Source organism: Eretmochelys imbricata, chromosome 13 (assembly GCF_965152235.1).
Source record: "Eretmochelys imbricata isolate rEreImb1 chromosome 13, rEreImb1.hap1, whole genome shotgun sequence".
NCBI classification, from domain to species: Eukaryota; Metazoa; Chordata; order Testudines; family Cheloniidae; genus Eretmochelys; species Eretmochelys imbricata.
Window position 1 is genome coordinate 34,242,417 of NC_135584.1, and position 23,343 is coordinate 34,265,759.

Consider the following 23,343-nt stretch of genomic DNA (forward strand, 5'->3'; position numbering starts at 1 on the left):
GGCTGCACCCTCCCTCCTTCTATCGGCATATAGAGACAAACCTGACTGGTGTGGAGGGCTTTGGAATAAGATTGCTTGTTTAGCCCCAATAAACCCATCGAATTGCCTGCAGACTGGACTCTGGAGTTTTATTTTCCAGCCAACTGTGTCTGGGAACTGAGAGCGAGGAGGGAGCTGGACCCCTGCCAACATCTTGGTTGCATGACTCGGATACACTTCCCTGGATGGGTAAGTAATACAGTAGCAGTCAGGTAAGTCCCCTGCATCAACTGTCTGCACAGCTGTTTGACGTGGGTATGACAGGCTCTCATGAAGGGAGTTGCGGGTTCTCGAAAACTGGGGTAACTGATTTTTTAAACAGGTGGATATGGAGGAATCGGGGCCCATACCAGGTACAGGGGTCAACCTGGACAGAGATTGAGAAGGAGGTGGGTGAGGTGTTAGAAGATCCCAAGAGATAGGACTTTATACAGAGTAAAACAAATTTATTTGGGGTTTGGATACCATTGGGAACTGGGGGCTGGAGATAGATGATCTGCTGAGCAGTTTTTGGTTAAAGTCTGCAGCTTTGGGGACATGAACCAGAGCTGGGTCTGTGTTGCAGCAGGCTAGCATGTCTGGATCAACAAGGCAGGGTTCTGAGTCCCAAGCTGGCAGGGAAAACAGGCTCAGAGGTAATCTCAGCACATCAGGTGGCAGTCTCAAGGGGATCTCTGTGACGAAACCCATCACAGGTACCTGTGGATGGGATTATGTTTAATAATCCAGGACACATGTGTAACCACTCACCGAATACCCACCTGTGAATTAATAAAGTGGGAAGAGGAATGGGAATCAGTTCCAGCAATATGGACAGATGGGTTAAGGGAGAGTGTAGAGGGGGAACGGAAATGTCAATAGACTGTATATGCATCCGAAGTGAGCTGTAGCTCACGAAAGCTTATGCTCAAATAAATTGGTTAGTCTCTAAGGTGCCACAAGTACTCCTTTTCTTTTTGCGAATACAGACTAACACGGCTGCTACTCTGAAACCTGTATATGGAATGGATCAAGAGCCTTTACTCCGGCAGATTGGAAATCTATCAGAAAGTATTACATGGTGGGCTGGAGGTAATGGTATAATAAATGAAGGTGTCACAGAGACATCATGGCATCTCAGTGATGATGAGGCTGAGTATTGGATTAACTCATTGTATTCCTTACAGTGGTATCCATCAAAAGAGAACCAAAATTTGACATTCCAGACACCAGGGGTGTTGGAACCCAGAGGTGTCCCATGATGTAAATATCATTTTGTCCACATGTAATGATGAGGACAATATGGATCAATATAAATGGAAATGCTGATGTGGAGCTAAAATCACTCTAGGGGCACACACAGGGAAATTAAATCTAACTGGTTTGCAAAATGTAACCCTACAGATGGTGTAGATGCCCATCTTGAAAAATCCAAAGCTGAACTGGCCACAGCCCAGAGCTAAAAGTATTCCCTGACAGGCAGACCTGAGTGATCCTTTATGGAAGCGGGTGCAACTGGCACTCTTTAATGTGTCCTTTTGATCTGTTACATGGGTAGTCTGTCCCAGTGAGTGGTGGGTGGGCCGGCTATATCCCAACTGCAGCACATCCATAGAATGGTTGAAACAACAATTTAATAGGTGGGTGAGAGGACATACAGAAAAGAGGATTATGGTCAACAATAAACAAGGGAATGGAGCATGGACCTTGGGGGAAAATTGGGCAACTAAGCATCTGATGAGTCACAATGTGAAATTGCAACAAGAAATTAATGAATGGATGGTACATCAAGTAGCTGCAATTGCAGATGGGTGGGAAGTAGCAAAATGAATCTACGGATTGCTGATTGGGCAGGACAATTGGTGAAATACGCAGGAGATAGTTTTAGACGTTTGATGTGGGGAGAGGTGTGTATGGGAATGCAGAATGCTCAAGTAATGATATTAATAAATGTTATGAGGGACACATGGTTGGGACAGTGACTATCAGTTTTAAATCACGGCGCGAGCCCATACCTATCAACACTTGCAAAAACATGTCCGTCCACATGGAAAACAACATCCCCAACCTGTAAGGCTAGCACTGTGATACCCTGGGAGGGAAATGCAACCAAAGTAGTCCCCATGAGCCTGACGGGAGTGCAGGAAAAGAGAGGGATTCGATGGGAACCCTTGGAGAATCAGTGGATAGGATGGAATGGTATAAATTGGACCATAATTGAATAAAACAACTGTGTATTCAGGGGGGGATATATGGATATGGCCCACCTCAATGGTGTCAGAGAAACAAAATGTGTGGCCTATTGCAAAGGGGGGGACACTTAAATGTGATGTATATGGGATATGGAGTGTTCTCCTGGGAATGCATGTAACACTCCTGCAATGTAACACTAGAGGGAAGAAACACAACAGCACATAACCGAACTGCACGCACCTATAAGCTGTTACCAGGACTATGGTGCACAGATGGGTCACTGGAACAAATTGTTGTGAATACCCGGACCAGTGTGTACTACCCCATCCCACACCAAGTGCTCGAGTTGGTTTGGAAGATACCAAATTTTACTATTGACATTGAATGGACTTATAATATGGACAAAAGCACTCAAAAATTGCAAGAGCTGCTCACTGCAACTGCTGAGAATTGCACGCATTTCAGAACAATGCTGAAAGAATTCTAGCCATGTCAAAGAAGGAGGAGCAGTGCCAGTGGTGGTGGCCAAAATGATGGACTATATTTCATTGAGCAGGACATTCGATATTGCTATGAATTATCATGACACTTGGCCTACTATTAAATGTTGTTCTGCAACACTTAGAAGGCAGTGGGCAAGGGGGATATGGCTGTGAAATCAAGAACACCCATCAATGGGAAGCCTGAGACACTGATTGGAATAGTGCGGAATGCCTGTATGAAGGAAGGTGCAGGGCACTAACTCACAGTAGGGCACATCAATCAACAGCACATTCCATCTTGATACCTGGCCCTATCAGGAAACGTGCTGCCATATGTCCTATGTTTTTCCCAGGATGCCTGGGCAGCGTCTCTTCTACCCAATGGGCCTGCTGAGTTCAATGGAGCCTGTCATAAATATAAAGGGAAGGGTAAACACCTTTAAAATCCCTCCTGGCCAGAGGAAAAATCCTCTCAGCTGTAAAGGGTTAAGAAGCTAGGATAACCTCGCTGGCACCTGACCAAAATGACCAATGAGGAGACAAGATACTTTCAAAAGCTGGGGGGAGGGAAAAACAAAGAGTCTGTCTGTGTGATGTTTTTGCCGGGGACAGAACAGGAATGGAGTCTTAGAATTTAGTAAGTAATCTAGCTAGATATGCGTTAGATTCTGATTTCTTTAAATGGCTGAGAAATTAAGCTGTGCTGAATAGAATGGATATTCCTGTCTGTGTGTCTTTTTGTAACTTAAGGTTTTGTGTAGAGGGATTCTCTATGTTTTGAATCTAATTACCCTGTAAGGTATTTACCATCCTGATTTTACAGAGGTGATTCTTTTTATTGTTACTTTTTTGTTACTGTTACTTCTATTAAAATTCTTCAAGAACTGAATGCTTTTTTTCATTGTTCTTAAGATCCAAGGGTTTGGGTCTGTGGTCACCTATGCAAATTGGTGAGGATTTTTAATCAAACCTTTCCAAGGAAGTGGGGTGCAAGGGTTGGGAGGATTTTGGGGGGAAAGACGTTTCCAAACAACACTTTCCTAATAAAATAACCCAGATAAACGTTTGGTGGTGGCAGTGGAAGTCCAAGGGCAAATGGTAAAATAGTTTGTACCTTGGGGAAGTTTTAACCTAAGCTGGTAAAAGTAAGCTTAGGAGGTTTTCATGCAGGTCCTCACATCTGTATCCTAGAGTTCAGAGTGGGGAAGGAACCTTGACAGAGCCACACCAATTTACACGAGCTGAGCCTTTGACCCAAACTGTCAGATACCTGAGCTGAGAATCTCCAAAATGCAAGTTACCCACAGTTTTATGCTCTTTGATTTTTTTTAAATAAGATCAACACTACTTGAGAAACTTGAATTTCCCCAGTAATTTCCCCCCAGCTGTTTTCATCTGTATTTTCAGGCTGTAGATGATGGTATTTCGCATCGGGGTCAAGATGTTGTACTGGACAGAGAACATTTCATCCACAACCATGGAAGAGACTGAGCTGGGTTTTGTGTACTGTACAGAACCTGTCGGGTACCATAAACCAACCACAATCGGGGGGAGCTGCAGGTGGAGAAGGCTTTACCGCTGCCCTCCACAGAGCGTATCCTCAGGTTGGTGGCAATGATGTGAATGTAGGAGATCAGGATGAGGAGGAAGGAGCTTGATACAAATATCACAACAGAAGTGAGAAGCACCACTTGATTGGTGAGGGTCACAGTGCAGGATAGATGCAATAGGGGAGGGAGCTTCACAGCTGAAATGGCTGATTTGATTGGGGCCACAGAAGTGCAACCTGAGGGCTAAACCTCTGTTAAGCAGAGAATTTATGAAGCCTATTGCCCATGCCCCACTCACCAGCAGAACACAGATCCCTTTGCTAATGGTCTCCATATAACACAATGGTCACAGATGGCAGTGTAGCAGTCATACACTATTGCTGAGAGAATAAAAATGTCAGCACTAGTAGGCAGGAAAATGAAGAATATCTGGACAAGGCAGCCATCAGCAGAAATGATTTTGTGCTCTGCTAGGAAATTGACCATCATCTTAGGGACAATGGCTGAGGAAAAGCAGATATCGACAAAGGATAAATGAGACAGGAAGGGTGTGAAGGTGAGGATCAGCCCTTATCAGTATGATCACCATGTTCGCCACAAGCGTGATTAGGTAAATAACTATAAACACCAGGAATAGGAAAATCTGCATCTGCGGGTCACTGGAAAGTCCCAGGAGAATAAATGTAGTCACTTTGGTTTGATTCCGAGTCAGGAAATCTGACCTGTCAGACTGGGGGAAAAAATAATGAAATTAACACAGAAGTAAATTGAAATGGCCTGTCGAAATCATCTGGACAAAAGGATTAATGTAAACCGAGGCTGACTACATCCTATAAAATGTGTGCTGTAAAAAGACAAAATCGGCTAGTTGCACAGAATGACTTTGGCACCTACCTACCATTTTAGGTGCCTAAATCCGAGAATCAAGCCCCACTGGTACTCACAAAAACCCTGCTCAGCTGTGACATTGAGGGACCCCTATGTCAGTCTGTCCCAGTCTCTCCTGTTGAAGCTGCTCCACTGTGGTTAAATAATAAAAAAAAGGCTTTGGAGCAGAGGAACCAGATACTCAGCCGTCTGCATCGGAGAGTGAGTGCTCTAACCACCAGAATATACAGTCATTCATGCTCTTGCTGTCTCTCTCTGGCCCAATATCTCTTTAATCTGTCCCACTAACTTCAACAGAGCTTGTCAAGGTTCCTCCCCCACTCTGAACTCTAGGGTACAGATGTGGGGACCTGCATGAAAAACCTCCTAAGCTTATCTTTACCAGCTTAGGTCAAAACTTCCCCAAGGTACAAAATATTCCACCCGTTGTCCTTGGACTGGCCGCTACCACCACCAAACTAATACTGGTTACTGGGGAAGAGCTGTTTGGACGCGTCCTTCCCCCCAGAATACTTCCCAAAACCTTGCACCCCACTTCCTGGACAAGGTTTGGTAAAAAGCCTCACCAATTTGCCTAGGTGACTACAGACCCAGACCCTTGGATCTTAAGAACAATGAACAATCCTCCCAACACTTGCACCCCCCTTTCCTGGGAAATGTTGGATAAAAAGCCTCACCAATTTGCATAGGTGACCACAGACCCAAACCCTTGGATTTGAGAACAATGAAAAAGCATTCAGTTTTTTACAAGAAGACTTTTAATAAAAAATAGAAGTAAATAGAAATAAAGAAATCCCCCCTGTAAAATCAGGATGGTAGATATCTTACAGGGTAATTAGATTCAAAAACATGGAGAACCCCTCTAGGCAAAACCTTAAGTTACAAAAAAGATACACAGACAGAAATAGTTATTCTATTCAGCACAATTCTTTTCTCAGCCATTTAAAGAAATCATAATCTAACACATACGTAGCTAGATTACTTACTAAAAGTTCTAAGACTCCATTCCTGGTCTATCCCTGGCCAAGACCCAGCATACAGACAGACACAGACCCTTTGTTTCTCTCCCTCCTCTCAGCTTTTGAAAGTATCTTGTCTCCTCATTGGTCATTTTGGTCAGGTGCCAGCGAGGTTACCTTTAGCTTCTTAACCCTTTACAGGTGAGAGGAGCTTTCCCCTGGCCAGGAGGGATTTCAAAGGGGTTTACCCTTCCCTTTATATTTATGACAGAGCTACATCTGATTTACACCAGCTGGAGATTTGACCCCTTGACGCCTATGGACCTATGGATGATTTACACCAGCATGGGATCTGGCCATTCTATAAATACTTTACAAAAAATACAGAATGTAATATCGTAGAATTTTATTGGATGGATTCCTATTAACATCTCTAGGATTCTAGAAGAAGACAAAGACAAAGAAGATGAGGAGGAGGCAGAGGAAGTGGAAGAAACCTCCAAGGCCTAGAAATTCTGGTTTAGCACCCAGCAGGGTATAGTCTGTCAATCCAAACTAATATCGAGAATACAGGTAATTGATAAATATTATGAATGCCATAAAGTGGTGGGGGGGCGGGGTCAGACAAGCTTATCTGGGACAGCCTCTTCCCCTAGCAGGGTGAGTTGTCTGAAGGTAGGCAAGCCCATGTATCATTCAACTGTTCAAATAAACAACCAGAGATCATTAGAGTGAAAAGGACTCATCTTATAAACCAAAAAGTGATCTGAGGTTGTCTTTTGCAAAACCAGAAGAGAGGCTGAAGCAAACAAATGTTCCAACACTGGAAGGAGAGAAATGACAACACAGAGAAAGAAATGAAGGAGCATAGACTCACTGCACAACTGAGAGTTTTATTCCAAAGAGGAGAATTTATGCAAATGGAGATTGAAAACCTGAAAAGGGAGGTTAGTCATGTAGAACTACATGCAAACATTTTGGTAGAAGCAATGATACAGGATAAACAGAAACCAGCAATGGAAGAAAAATTGAGGAAAAATATGAATGAAACAGCACCTGAAGAAAGTACAGGAAATATGAATAATTTGTTGATTGAGATCATGCAAAGTGTAACAGACATTGAGGATTGACCAGTGTTGCCAAGTAAGAAATTTGTACACCAGGAAAAACTGGATGATAACACAAGCACTTAATGAAGGACTCAAGGAAACTGTGGAGTAAAACCACCAATAGCAGGTAGAATTATATAATTTATGCTACAGTAACAGTAGCAGCTCATCAGCGTAAGATCAAGCCATCTGAGGATGTGAGCCATCTTTCATGGCAATGAAGGTTAAAGCAGAAGAGTAAGCTTTTATATCAGCCTACGGGATGCATGAGAAAAACCATCTGAAGAGGTAAGAGAAGCAAACAGCCTTGGAGATAGCAGCTAGATGAGAGAGTCGTGAAGGAACAATGTAAATGAAAGCTGATCCATCTGAGTCATAGCCTTGAAAGATATCGAACCCTTGACACAGAAGTAAATTGAAATGGCCTGTCGAAATCATCTGGCCAAAAGGATTAATGTAAACAAAGTTATTAGTACCAAGAGAACAGTCTCTTCACCAGAGACCCAAGGAGATTCTTTGATCTGATGGATGTTAAAAACAGAACAGGCAAAAATAGAGAGCCAATAAATGAATAGTTTCAGCACTACTGGAAAGAAATCTGGTCTAAGACTGTGCAACATAATCAGACAGTGAACCGGATTAAAAAGGAGAGGAAAAAATTACAAATCACACCCCAGAGGAATACCCAGAAAGATCAAAGAAAGAAAGAAAGAAAGAAAGAAAGAAATGAGGTACTAAGAGGAATGAAAAATTGGAAAAAACACTCAGACCAGCTGGTATGTTTGGATTCTGGATGAAACGTCTTAGAAACACTCCATGATTGTTTATTTTAACAATTTCATAAATGTTTGAAGAACGGATTTCCAGGGTGGATGATGACAGGGACAACTCTCCCCATACTGAAAAGAAAGAAAGAAAGAAAGAAAGAAAGAAAGAAAGAAAGAAAGAAAGAAAGAAAGACATAGTGATCCTAAGAATTATAGACTGACCATATGTTTACCCACTATATGGAAACTTCTAACAACATCTCTGGCAAAAAAAAATCTGGAAAGTGCCAGTTAGCAATGGAATGCTGGTTCCTGAGCAAAGAAACAATACAGTAAATATGAAAGGGACAAAAACCAGCCCAGGCCGAATAGGAGGATCACCTGAGTTGCAAACAAAGAAAAAGTTAGTGATTGTGTGGATAGACTACCTTCAAGGCATACAAAAGCATCTCACAATCATGGATCACTGAGACCCTGAAAATGCCCAAGGCTCATCCAAAGATCATTTCCTTTCTGCAGCAATCTATGTTTAACTGGAGCACTTGACTCTCACTGGAGGGGACTCATTGATGAGGTCTAAATTAAAAGAAATCTTTCAAGGATATGCCTTAGCACCAGCGCTGTTTGTGGTACCCACGGTGCCACTGGCACAGATCTTGTTTAGATATGATAAATTGTGGCGATCAGCAAAGAGCAATGACCAGTTAACCATTTGTTAGACATGGGCAATCTGAAACTCCATGAACAGTCACGAAAAGGGGCTACAAAGATGGATAATATGTGGAAAAGTTTGGTGAAGATATAGAGCTACTGATTGGCTTGGCTAACTGTGTGTCAGCGTCTGTAAAGATGGCCAGACTGGTACAATCTGATGACATACACATTAATGAAGGAACTGTCCACGCTATCTCAGCATGACCCCTACAAATATGTTAGAATCAGGGAACTGTCGGAGCTACAACATAAGAAATTGAGAGACAAAGCAAGGAAAGAATATTGCAGATGTGTAAGAACTACTCTACGGACAAAACTCAAGTCTTAAGAATTTGATCTGAGCCATTAATATGCGGGTGATGCCAGTAGTAGACAAGATTGCTGGAATAATCAAGAGGAGAATAAAAAAGTATGTATCAGCAACAGCTGTCTTGCTTGGATGTCAGAGTATTGACTAGTAACCAAGGCATGGACAAAATGTAAATCCCATGATGTGACAAAGGGAAAATTCTGCTATCTGTGGAGGAAGCACTTGATAATGAAGAATATTATATCAAACTATGTGAGGAGTCAATCAGAATAAAGATCATCTGATCATGTTAACAAGCAATGATTGAGCTGCATCCTAGCCCAAGAAATCATGAAAGAAAGGAGAGAGGATACTACTAGAAAATAGTGGAAAGATGTACACAGAAATCAATGCACAGACAATGGCGGAAAGAGATCGAGCCTATTAATGATAGAAGGATCCCTCAAAAGAGAAGCAGAAAGCCTCATTATGAGTGGACAAGAAAAAAGCCGTAAATCTTAATTCTGTAAGAAGTAAAAACGATCGACAGGACTGCTCCTTGAAGTGCAGAATGAGTTTTAAAAGGAACAGATGGTGGAACAAGTATCAAGCAGCTGCTAGAGCTTATCTGGGAGAGAATATAGGAACAGACACAGTGAAGTGAATGAAGAGGGTAAGATGTTATGGGATATGGCAATTGTCACAGACCGAATGAGAATGACATAGTTTGAGAAAAGAAGACAAAACAAACCTGTGTACATTGATGTCGCCATGCCAGCAGACAGCAACATAAAAAAGAAACAAGGAGAGAAGATGCTGAAGTATGAAGAACTCTGCCTCGAAGGGGAGCACTTATGGAAAACTAGAACAAAGACAATCCCAGCAGTTAATGGAGCACTTGGAGATATCCCTATGGTATGGACATGTTCAGACTGCAAGACATCATGGTCAGCTACTTCCAGCAGACAGCACTCTCAGGCACAAGGAGAATGTGAAAGAAAGTCAAAGGAGAATGAATAAATTTGAGCACCTAAAATGCAGGAAATCTGCAGAGGGTTTAACAAATGTCCAGACTACCCAAACCTACAAAGTCCGTTCAGCCAGGATTTATTGGTGACTCATGCGGATACATTTTAGTCAGCAGCTTTCTCCTTTTTCAGCTTAAAGATTTAGTATGGTGTAAAAGCTATTTCTTTTTAAAAAATCCACCATATGTAATACTGAGAGACGTTCAGAATAATCATAATAAAGTAATGTGCCCAGCAAATACTCTAGGCACGCTGACATGATTTAAAAAGAGGGGTACGACTGAACGTTAAAGGGAATTTTATGCTTAAATCACTTAAGTGCCTTTGAAAATCTGACCCACTGGCACTTCTGACTCAGTGTCCTGCAAGTCTGAATATCAGGCTGCTCACACATAAGAGAATCTCTCCTGCCATCTTGGAAGCAAGTGACTATTTTGACACTGATTTTTAGTGGAACTGAGATTGGAGACAATGTTCTGTCCAATGTCAAATCTATGTTTAACCCCGAATGCCTCCCAGAGACACACTAAATCTTTTCCCCATTATCAGCTCAGACAAACACCCAAGGGACAAGATCTTGTGCTAGAACATGAATGTCACCACAGGCAGATTGTGCCATGTTTGTCTTTCTTCCAGAGAACAGAAGCGACTTTGTGTGTACAAAGTGCAAGCTTGTCTCCATATTGGAAGAGAAGGTTCAAGGTCTGGAGCAACAGGTAATCGACCCTGCGTTGCATAAGAGAAACTGAAGATTTCCTGGACAGACATCAGGATATGCTTCTACAGGCACAAGGTTCTGAAGATTCAGAGCAGGCTGCGCAGCGTGGACAGGAGGACGGTGAAGAAATTTGGCAGCATGTGACCTCCAGAAGAAGAAGGGGGAACGTCCATGTACCAGCAACGCAGATACAGGTAAGTAACTGTTTTCATGTTCTCTCCACAGGTACCATTGCGGGGAGTGGCCCAGATGATATGTCTGGGGGAAGGGAGCAGAAGGAGACTCCACCAGTTGAAAGGCATGAGATGCACTGTTCTAAGGTTGCAGGTTCCACGACCACCACTCCCAAGAGAAGGAGGCGGGTGGTGGTGGTCGGGAACTCTCTCCTTAGGGGGACTGAGTCATCTAACTGCCGCCCGGACCGGGAAAACAGAGAAATCTGCTGCTTGCCAGGGGCTAAGATTTGCGATGTGACGGAGAGTCTGCCGAGACTCATCAAGCCCTCGGACCGCTACCCCTTCCTACTTTTCCACGTGGGCACCAATGATACTGCCAAGAATGACCTTGAGCAGATCACTGCAGACTACGTGGCTCTGGGTAGGAGGATAAAGGAGTATGAGGCGCAAGTGGTGTTCTCGTCCATCCTCCCCGTGGAAGGAAAAGGCCGGAGTAGGGATCGTCGAATCGTGGAAGTCAATGAATGGCTATGCAGGTGGTGTCGGAGAGAAGGCTTTGGATTCTTCGACCATGGGATGTTGTTCCAAGAAGGAGGAGTGCTAGGCAGAGACGGGCTCCACTTAACGAAGAGAGGGAAGAGCATCTTCGCGAGCAGGCTGGCTAACCTAGTGAGGAGGGCTTTAAACTAGGGGGGAAGGAGACCAAAGCCCTGAGGTAAGTGGGGAAGCGGGATACCGGGAGGAAGCACGAGCAGGAGCATGTGAGAGGGGAGGGCTCCTGCCTCATACTGGGAACAGGGGGCGATCAGCGGGTTATCTCAAGTGCCTGGGAAATGCACAAATGCACAAAGCCTGGGAAACAAGCAGGGAGAACTGGAGGTCCTGGCAAAGTCAGGGAATTATGATGTAATTGGAATAACGGAGGCTTGGTAGGATAACTCACATGACTGGAGTACTGTCATGGATGGATATAAACTGTTCAGGAAGGACAGGCAGGGCAGAAAAGGTCGGGGAGTAGCACTGTATGTAAGGGAGCAGTATGACTGCTCAGAGCTCAAGTATGAAACTGCAGAAAAAACTGAGAGTCTCTGGATTAAGTTTAGAAGCATGAGCAACAAGGGTGATGTTGTGGTGGGAGTCTGCTATAGACCACCGGACCAGGGGGATGAGGTGGACGAGGCTTTCTTCCGGCAACTCGCAGAAACTACTAGATCGCACGCCCTGGTTCTCATGGGAGACTTCAATCACTTGGATATCTGCTGGGAGAGCAATACAGCGGTGCACAGACAATCCAGGAAGTTTTTGGAAACTGTAGGGGACAATTTCGTGGTGCAAGTGCTGGAGGAACCAACTAGGGGGAGAGCTCTTCTTCACCTGCTGCTCACAAACCGGGAAGAATTAGTAGGGGAAGCAAAAGTGGATGGGAACCTGGGAGGCAGAGACCATGAGAGGGTCGAGTTCAGGATCCTGACACAAGGAAGAAAGGAAAGCAGCATAATACGGACCCTGGACTTCAGAAAAGCAGACTTTGACTCCCCCAGGGAACTGATGGGCAAGATCCCCTGGGAGAATAACATGAGGGGGAAAGGAGTCCAGGAGAGCTGGCTGTATTTTAAAGAATCCTTATTGAGGTTACAGGGACAAAACATCCCGATGTGTAGAAAGAATAGTAAATATGGCAGGTGACCAGCTTGGCTTAACAGTGAAATCCTTGCTGATCTTAAACACAAAAAAGAGGCTTACAAGATTGGACAAATGACCAGGGATGAGTATAAAAATATTGCTTGGGCATGTAGGAATGGAATCAGGAAGGCTAAATCACACCTGGAGTTGCAGCTAGCAAGGGATGTTAAGAGTAACAAGAAGGGTTTCTTCAGGTATGTTGGCAATAAGAAGAAAGCCAAGGAAAGTGTGGGCCCCTTAACTAAATGAGGGAGGCAACCTAGTGACAGAGGATGTGGAGAAAGCTAACGTACTCAATGCTTTTTTTGCCTCTGTCTTCACGAACAAGGTCAGCTCCCAGACTACTGCACTGGGCAGCACAGCATGGAGAGGAGGTGGCCAGCCCCCTGTGAAGAAAGAAATGGTTCGGGACTATTTAGAAAAGCTGGACGTGCACAAGTCCATGGGGCCGGATGCGTTGCATCCGAGAGTGCTAAAGGAATTGGCGGATGTGATTGCAGAGCCATTGGCCATTATCTTTGAAAACTCATGGTGAGTGGGGGAAGTCCCGGAAGATTGGAAAAAGGCTAATGTAGTGCCCATCTTTAAAAAAGGGAAGAAGGAGGATCCTGGGAACTACAGGCCGGTCAGCCTCACCTCAGTCCCCGGAAAAATCATGGATCATGTCCTCAAGGAATCAATTCTGAAGCACTTAGAGGAGAGGAAAGTGATCAGGAACAGTCAGCATGGATTCACCAAGGGCAAGTCATGCCTCACTAATCTAATTGCCTTCTATGATGAGATAACTGGTTCTGTGGATGAAGGGAAAGCAGTGGACCTGTTATTCCTCGACTTTAGCAAAGCTTTTGACACGGTCTGCAACAGTATTCTTGTCAGCAAGTTAAAGAAGTATGGGCTGGATGGACGCACTACAAGGTGGGTAGAAAGTAGGCTAGATTGTCGGGCTCAACGGGTAGTGATCAATGGCTCCATGTCTAGTTGGCAGCCGCTATCAAATGGAGTGCCCCAAGGGTCGGTCCTGGGGCTGGTTTTGTTCAATATCTTCATTAATGATCTGGAGGATGATGTGGATTGCACCCTCAGCAAGTCTGCGGATGACACTAAACTGGGAGGAGTGGTAGATACGCTGGAGGGTAGGGATAGGATACAGAGGGACCTAGACATATTGGAGGATTGGGCCAAAAGAAATCTGATGAGGTTCAACAAGGACAAGTGCAGAGTCCTGCACTTAGGACGGAAGAATCCAATGCACCGCTACAGACTAGGGACCGAATGGCTAGGCAGCAGTTCTGCAGAGAAGGACCTAGGGGTGACAGTGGATGAGAAGCTGGATATGGGTCAACAGTGTGCCCTTGTTGCCAAGAAGGCCAATGGCATTTTGGGGTGTATAAGTAGGGGCATTGCCAGCAGATCGAGGGACATGATCGTTCCCCTCTATTCGACATTGGTGAGGCCTCATCTGGAGTACTGTGTCCAGTTTTGGGCCCCACACTACAAGAAGGATGTGGAGAAATTGGAAAGAGTCCAGCGAAGGGCAACAAAAATGATTAGGGGACTGGAACACATGAGTTATGAGGAGAGGCTGAGGGAACTGGGATTGTTTAGTCTACAGAAGAGAAGAATGAGGGGGGATTTGATAGCTGCTTTTAACTACCTGAAAGGTGAATCCAAAGAGGATGGATCTAGACTATTCTCAGTGATAGCAGATGACAGGACAAGGAGTAATGGTCTCAAGTTACGGTGGGGGAGGTTTAGGTTGGATATTAGGAAAATATTTTTCACTAGGAGGGTGGTGAAACACTGGAATGCGTTACCTAGGGACGTGGTGGAATCCCCTTCCTTAGAGGTTTTTAAGGTCAGGCTTGACAAAGCCCTGGCTGGGATGATTTAGTTGGGGATTGGTCCTGCTCTGGGCAGGGGCTGGACTAGATGGCCTCCAGAGGTCCCTTCCAACTCTGTTATTCTATGATTCTATGATTCCGTGAAAAGTGAATTCCAAAGCTAAGTGCCTGCTCCAGAGAATACCCTGCAACCCCCTAACACAGACATACAAATAGAAACTATGGCTAACACGCACCAACTGATCTCGTTTGTCATTGTTGTGAGTGAGCGAAAGTAGCTGGGTTGCCAACCATGGCCCCTGTGCTGTAACTGACTGTGCGGGAGCAGACTGTTGCATCCAGGCAGAAGTCAAGGGGACCTTGCAGAGATATCCACCCCAAAACAAGTGGGGCAGCATCTGTTCCTTTGAAATTGAAACAACAGAAAGACTACAAGTAATAAAAATATGAATCAACTCACCTGCCTTTTAAACATGGATCATACATATGGTGAGATCATTCTGACCTGTGATTTCTCTTTCTGTTTTCTTAGTTTACCTACTAGTGTATGGAATTGGCTACTTAGCCTGTCTATCTGTGTCTGGAATGCAGCATCTCAGGAAATCCGGTGTGTCTATGGATGTGGCCCTTCCACCCTTTCCCTAGAGCAGTGAAACCACTCCAGGTGTGTAAGGTTATCTGTGGAAGTGGAGCAAAGGTGACTCCAAGACTAATAGTTGATTTCTTGAGAACTGAAACCTGTTTAAATGCTGTTTTGGTCTGCCTGGGACAAGATTCCTGAAGTTCACTCTCTGTAATGAGCTCCCGGTAACACTGGGCTGGGTCAGCCCTTAAGCAATGCTCTGTAGCGTGTGACAATGAGAGCAATGGGGCTTGGATTATCACAGGGTTTAGGCATCCAATCTCAGCAACTGTCCATAAAAAAAGGTGTGGATTTAGGCCCCTATTTTCAAAACAGCCTAAGGAGCTAGACAGCCTAATAGCAAATCATTTCATCTCCCCTACAGTGCTTGGAAGCTCCGAGCCAAATAAATATAATTACCACAAGAAGGCAACATAGCCAGCTAGACTTAAACTTCACTAATAAATGGACACAGGTTGGGAATGGGGAAAAGGAATAAATAGACTGTATATGATGGTGGTGAATAATAAAGGAGGAGATAAATTGTAAGTTTATTTCTGAAAACACAAAGCCAATGTCTGTAAAACACAAGGTCCATGCACTGCTAAAGTCCAATAAACCCAGCTTCCTCTTACCACGTCATCCCAAAGTTGTGGGGACCCTGGTACCCGTGTTTCAAGAGTTACAACTCTGGCCTTGGTGCAACTGTTTCATGGAATGGATTTGTGTCCCTGCAGATGTACCCCAGGGGGTCACAGAAGGTTTGCATGAACAGAGAAATGTTACAACTTACCACAGGGATTCTTTTAGATCAAGGGTGATTTGTGGTGCTCTAAAGAAAGGCAGATTGTCTCTCTACATTAGGGCTGGGGGACACCGACTAGAATAAAGAGATGGGGAAGAATGCAATGCTTAGATTCATAGATTCTGATGCCAGGAAGAAACATTGTGCTAATCTAGTCTGGCCCCCTGTATAACAAAGGCCAGAGAACTTCTCCAAAATAATTCCTGGAACATATCTAGGATGCTGCCCACACTATATCTATCTCTCTCCTGTGGATGAATATAAGATTCAAGCCAAGCATGTGTGTTTTATCTGGCAGACTGATCCAGCACACACAGGTTGTAATTTTCAAGGCTACCAGAGGGTATGATTTCCAGCTGGGCCTAAGGGAGTTAGCTACCCAACTCCCAATGAATTTCAGTGGGAGTTGGGCACCGGATTTCCTTAAGCTCCTCTGTGAATCCCAGCTGGATGTCTAACTCCCTTAGGCTGTCTGTCTGTGAGAAAGGATCAGACCTGGATACATCAGGCCAAATTCTCCCATCACTTTCACTGAGGCAAATCCCAAGTTGCTGCACTGAAGTTGTTGGAGAGAGATCAGTGCAAAAAAACTGGCATGAGTGCACTATCCGCTCATTTGTTTGTCCTTTTGTTAACCACACTAGTTAGGTGCTGAGTCATGCATACCCTCAGATGTGCCTAACCCTGAAAATCCTCACGCATGTGAGTAAATCTGCTGACAGCAGTGGTTTCATTGGTAACAATGAGATTACTGGGGTAAGAAGTACTTTCCTTAGTAACAGCTGGCAGGGTCAGCCCACTGAATAGTTCTTAGTCAGGAACTGCTTATGGTGCAAGGTATTCAGCTGCTGTTGACTGACATAGCTCTGTTGGTTTACAACAGCTGGGCATTCCATCCCTTTGACATTAGTGGAGGTGGCCCACTGTCTGCACTGGAACTATGCAGATTCACACCAGCTGGGGATCTGGCCCCATTGGTAGGTGTGGCCAATTTGCTCCCGCTGGGAATGTGGCCCATTGAGGTAAGGGTAGTTATTCCTGATTTAGACCAGAGAAAATGAGAGTGGGGGGGGAATCAGGCCCATAGACACGGACATCTTTAAAAAAGGGAAGAAGGAGGATCCTGGGAACTACAGGCCAGTCAGCCTCACCTCAGTCCCTGGAAAAATCATGGAGCAGGTCCTCAAAGAATCAATCCTGAAGCACTTACATGAGAGGAAAGTGATCAGGAACAGTCAGCATGGATTCAACAAGGGAAGGTCATGCCTGACTAATCTAATCGCCTTCTATGATGAGATAACTGGTTCTGTGGATGAAGGGAAAGCAGTGGACGTGTTATTCCTCGACTTTAGCAAAGCTTTTGACACGGTCTGCAACAGTATTCTTGTCAGCAAGTTAAAGAAGTATGGGCTGGATGGACGCACTACAAGGTGGGTAGAAAGTTGGCTAGATTGTCGGGCTCAACGGGTAGTGATCAATGGCTCCATGTCTAGTTGGCAGCCGCTATCAAGTGGAGTGCCCCAGGGGTCGGTCCTGGGGCCGGTTTTGTTCAATATCTTCATAAATGATCTGGAGGATGGTGTGGATTGCACTCTCAGCAAATTTGCGGATGACACTAAACTAGGAGGAGTGGTAGATACGGTGGCAGGTAGGGATAGGATACAGAGGGACCTAGACAAATTGGAGGATTGGGCCAAAAGAAATCTGATGAGGTTCAACAAGGATAAGTGCAGGGTCCTGCACTTAGGACGGAAGAATCCAATGCACAGCTACAGACTAGGGACCGAATGGCTAGGCAGCAGTTCTGTGGAAAAGGACCTAGGGGTGACAGTGGACGAGAAGCTGGATATGAGTCAGCAGTGTGCCCTTGTTGCCAAGAAGGCCAATGGCATTTTGGGATGTATAAGTAGGGGCATAGCGAGCAGATCGAGGGACGTGATCGTCCCCCTCTGTTCGACATTGGTGAGGCCTCATCCGGAGTACTGTGTCCAGTTTTGGGCCCCACACTACAAGAAGGATGTGGATAAATTGGAAAGAGTCCAGCGAAGGGCAACAAAAATGATTAGGGGTCTGGAACACATGACTTATGAGGAGAGGCTGAGGGAACTGGGATTGTTTAGTCTGCAGAAGAGAAGAATGAGGGGGGATTTGATAGCTACTTTCAACTACCTGAGAGGTGGTTCCAGAGAGGATGGTTCTAGACTATTCTCAGTGGTAGAAGAGGACAGGACAAGGAGTAATGGTCTCAAGTTGCAGCGGGGGAGGTTTAGGTTGGATATTAGGAAAAACTTTTTCACTAGGAGGGTGGTGAAACACTGGAATGCGTTGCCTAGGGAGGTGGTGGAATCTCCTTCCTTAGAAGTTTTTAAGGTCAGGCTTGACAAAGCCCTGGCTGGGATGATTTAATTGGGGATTGGTCCTGCTTTTGAGCAGGGGGTTGGACTAGATGACCTCCTGAGGTCCCTTCCAACCCTGATTTTCTATGATTCTATGATCTCTAGTTTTTTTATATAAGAATGCCTAGCACTGCTCACATGGGATTCTTAAATAGGTTAAGTGCCAGATGGGGAAGGGGAGGCACAGAATCCAAACCCACTACAGTACCTGGAAGTGCTGTGAAAAGAACCAGAAGACTGAAAAACTTCTTATCTTGTTCACTATGGAATCCAGCTGTTAAATGCAGTGGTGTTTCTCTGGGATTAGATCAGTGTAACTAAGGTCACAGAGTGACCCAAAGTCTCCTGGCTCACGGTTCAGTGCCCTACACACCGAACCATAGATGCTCATGATCAGCGTACTAGGGAATAGGTCAGAGGGAAGAATTTACGCTGCAGTTTCAAAAGGATCCCAAGATAGTTAGCCAGCCACTTCTGATGGGATTTGGGTAGCTGATCTCTTAGGCTCCTTTTGAAATCTAAGCTTTAGAGTAGATATTTTTCTTTCAAAATTTATTTTTCATGTTTATATTATTTCTGTTATTTTTCACAATATTTCACAATGTACATTGAAATAGTCTATTATTGCATTGTATTCTTCTATTATACTAAAAAAAACTGACAGTCACCACTCAGAAGAGATTGAAATGGGTGACTTTAATTTTCCTGATATCTGCTGGGAAAGCAATACTGCGGTGCATAGACAATCCAGGAAGTTTTTGGAAAGCGTAGGGGACAATTTCCTGGTGCAAGTGCTAGAGGAGCCAACTAGGGGGGGCGCTTTTCTTGACCTGCTGCTCACAAACCGGGTAGAATTAGTGGGGGAAGCAAAAGTGGATGGGAATCTGGGAGGCAGTGACCATGAGTTGGTTGAGTTCAGGATCCTGACGCAGGGAAGAAAGGTAAGCAGCAGGATACGGACCCTGGACTTCAGGAAAGCAGACTTCGACTCCTTCAGGGAACGGATGGCCAGGATCCCCTGGGGGACTAACTTGAAGGGGAAAGGAGTCCAGGAGAGCTGGCTGTATTTCAAGGAATCCCTGTTGAGGTTACAGGGACAAACCATCCCAATGAGTCGAAAGAATAGTAAATATGGCAGGCGACCAGCTTGGCTTAACGGTGAAATCCTAGCGGATCTTAAACATAAAAAAGAAGCTTACAAGAAGTGGAAGCTTGGACATATGACCAGGAAAGAGTATAAAAATATTGCTCGGGCATGTAGGAATGAAATCAGGAGGGCCAAATCGCACCTGGAGCTGCAGCTAGCGAGAGATGTCAAGAGTAACAAGAAGGGTTTCTTCAGGTATGTTGGCAACAAGAAGAAAGCCAAGGAAAGTGTGGGCCCCTTACTGAATGAGGGAGGCAACCTAGTGACAGAGGATGTGGAAAAAGCTAATGTACTCAATGCTTTTTTTGTCTCTGTTTTCACTAACAAGGTCAGCTCCCAGACTGCTACGCTGGGCATCACAAAATGGGGAAGAGATGGCCAGCCCTCTGTGGAGATAGAGGTGGTTAGGGACTATTTAGAAAAGCTGGACGTGCACAAGTCCATGGGGCCAGACGAGTTGCATCTGAGAGTGCTGAAGGAATTGGCGGCTGTGATTGCAGAGCCATTGGCCATTATCTTTGAAAACTCGTGGCGAACCGGGGAAGTCCCGGATGACTGGAAAAAGGCTAATGTAGTGCCAATCTTTAAAAAAGGGAAGAAGGAGGATCCTGGGAACTACAGGCCAGTCAGCCTCACCTCAGTCCCTGGAAAAATCATGGAGCAGGTCCTCAAAGAATCAATCTTGAAGTACTTGCATGAGAGGAAAGTGATCAGGAACAGCCAGCATGGATTCACCAAGGGAAGGTCATGCCTGACTAATCTAATCGCCTTTTATCATGAGATTACTGGTTCTGTGGATGAAGGGAAAGCAGTGGATGTATTGTTTCTTGACTTTAGCAAAGCTTTTGACACGGTCTCCCACAGTATTCTTGTCAGCAAGTTAAGGAAGTATGGGCTGGATGAATGCACTATAGGGTGGGTAGAAAGCTGGCTAGATTGTCGGGCTCAACGGGTAGTGATCAATGGCTCCATGTCTAGTTGGCAGCCGGTGTCAAGTGGAGTGCCCCAGGGGTCGGTCCTGGGGCCGGTTTTGTTCAATATCTTCATAAATGATCTGGAGGATGGTGTGGATTGCACTCTCAGCAAATTTGCGGACGATACTAAACTGGGAGGAGTGGTAGATACGCTGGAGGGGAGGGATAGGATACAGAAGGACCTAGACAAATTGGAGGATTGGGCCAAAAGAAATCTGATGAGGTTCAATAAGGATAAGTGCAGGGTCCTGCACTGAGGACGGAAGAATCCAATGCACCACTACAGACTAGGGACCGAATGGCTAGGCAGCAGTTCTGCGGAAAAGGACCTAGGGGTGACAGTGGACGAGAAGCTGGATATGAGTCAGCAGTGTGCCCTTGTTGCCAAGAAGGCCAATGGCATTTTGGGATGTATAAGTAGGGGCATAGCCAGCAGATCGAGGGACGTGATCGTCCCCCTCTATTCGACATTGGTGAGGCCTCATCTGGAGTACTGTGTCCAGTTTTGGGCCCCACACTACAAGAAGGATGTGGATAAATTGGAGAGAGTCCAGCGAAGGGCAACAAAAATGATTAGGGGTCTGGAACACATGAGTTATGAGGAGAGGCTGAGGGAGCTGGGATTGTTTAGCCTGCAGAAGAGAAGAATGAGGGGGGATTTGATAGCTGCTTTCAACTACCTGAAAGGGGGTTCCAAAGAGGATGGCTCTAGACTGTTCTCAATGGTAGCAGATGACAGAACGAGGAGTAATGGCCTCAAGTTGCAGTGGGGGAGGTTTAGATTGGATATTAGGAAAAACTTTTTCACTAAGAGGGTGGTGAAACACTGGAATGCGTTGCCTAGGGAGGTGGTGGAATCTCCTTCCTTGGAAGTTTTTAAGGTCTGGCTTGACAAAGCCCTGGCTGGGATGATTTAACTGGGAATTGGTCCTGCTTCGAGCAGGGGGTTGGACTAGATGACCTTCAGGGGTCCCTTCCAACCCTGATATTCTATGATTCTATGATTCTATGAAATATCTTCTTTCTAGATCAAAAGGGCTCTTGTTTCTGTTCTGATGAAACAGTTTGCCATTTTCACACTTTTATCCTAGTTTCTTCTCAAAATTGTCGAGGAAGCAAACTGCTCCAATCTCTGCTAAGTAGCAGCTGCCCTCCAAAACTGGTTGGTTTGTGAAAAGGAAAAAGGGAAGAGAAAAAATAAATGAGAAAAGAAAATTTTGACTTTTATTATTGTATTGTGAAAACTTGACATAATAAGGCATGCCATAGAGTGCACACTACTGACATGTCATAACAATGTTAAAATAAATGGAATAACGTACATTGCAAAACAAACATTTTGAAGTGGAATTTTGATTCCTTCCCCCCCCCACACAACAAACGGTTTGAAATGGGTTTGTTTTGCAATTTCCATTTCACATGATATTTGGAAAATATTTGTTTCTGCTGTGATTTGGAATGAAAACAAATGTCAAAAAGTCTCCATTTTCCCCACTTGATTTCCTGTCACTGCCTGCCTAAATCAGTTATATCCAGGCCATTGGGCAATAGTATCATGTCCTACTCGGGTGCCCAGATGTCCCAATTTTATAGGGACAGTCCCGATTTTTTGGGTCTTTTTCTTATATAGGCTCCTATTAGCCCCCACCCCCATCCCGATTTTTTACACTTGCTGTCTTTTCACCCTATGTCCTACTGAATGCCTTTCTCAAGATTTCTTTAATGTCTTTGTTCCTTAGCGTGTAAATGAAAGGATTAAGCAATGGTGTCATGATAGTGTTCAAGAGGGTGACAACTTTGTTCATTTCCAGTGAGTTTTGTTTGGAAGGCTTGACATAAAGAAAGATGGAGCAGCCGTACCATAAAACCACGACGGTGAGATGGGCAGAGCAAGTGGAAAAGGCCTTTTGCCAGCCTTGGTCAGATGGGATTCTCAGGACAGTGGAGATGATGTAAATGTAAGAGACCAGGATGACGGCACAGGACCCAAGGACGACAATAAAGCAGACAGTAATATACACCATCTCAGCGAGATGCGTGTCGGTGCAGGACAGCTCTATCCAAGAATCTACATCACAGAAGAAATGGTTGATGACGGTAGAGTCACAGAAGGACAACCTGGTGATCAGAAACGCCAGCACAGAAGTAGTCAGGAAGCTACTTGCCCATGATCCAAGAACCAGCTGAATGGACAAAGTGCTGTTCATGATACAGCTATAGCGCAATGGGTGGCATATGGCCAAATAGCGATCATAGGCCATGACAGACAGAAGTAGATATTCGGTGCAGCCAAGGGAGAAGACAAAGTACATCTGCAGGAGGCAACTGGGGAAGGAGATGGTTTTGCTTTGGGACACTAGGAGAGCAAGAGTTTTGGGAATGTAGCCTGTGGTGAACCAGATGTCCAGAAAGGAGAGATTGCAGAGGAAGAAATACATCGGGGTGTGCAGGTGGCGGTGGATCCCCACTAAGGAGATGATGGTGATATTTCCCATCAGTGTCAGGAGGTACATGAACAAGAAAAGCAGGAAGAGAGCAATCTGCAAATACCGAGAGCCAGGGAACCCCAGCAGAATAAATTCCCTCACATTGGTCTGATTTCCCTTCACCATTGGGTGACCTCTTAAAACTGTTAAGACACAGGAAACTATAAAGGGAAGACAAAGAAACACCCAGGTGACTTGGTTAATTGCAGCTCATTGTTAAACTGAGCAGTCATGTAGATAGATAATATATATTATTTTTTAAAGCCCAAAGGGATTATACAGTCTGACCTCCTGTATCACACAGGTTGGATAATTCCTTTCACCCAAAGCCCAGTAGCTAATGGTTGAACCAGAGCTTACCTCTTAGGAAAAAGATATCCTGTCTTGACAAGAGCCCCCATCTCCCATTAAAGAGCAGTATCCTGCAGGATACTGAACACAATTTATGTGAAGTAGTGCACATTCAGTTCTCAGTAGGAGATGTGAGTATGTTGTCAT

General features: G+C 44.8%; 1 protein-coding gene and 1 pseudogene across 1 annotated transcript; both read right to left on the reverse strand.

The window, feature by feature from the left end:
* Positions 1–4,037: 4,037 nt before the first annotated feature.
* On the reverse strand, positions 4,038–5,211 carry LOC144273850 (olfactory receptor 5G9-like; annotated as a pseudogene).
* Positions 5,212–22,044: 16,833 nt separating this feature from the next.
* LOC144273755 (olfactory receptor 287-like) lies at positions 22,045–22,971 on the reverse strand. The gene has a single exon (XM_077832461.1). The coding sequence runs from the start codon at positions 22,969–22,971 to the stop codon at positions 22,045–22,047; it is 927 nt and encodes a 308-aa protein (XP_077688587.1).
* Positions 22,972–23,343: the final 372 nt, after the last annotated feature.

Excerpts from the sequence above, each read along its gene's own strand:
- LOC144273755 (XM_077832461.1), bottom strand. The coding sequence starts at position 22,971 with ATGGTGAAGGGAAATCAGACCAATGTGAGGGAATTTATTCTGCTGGGG.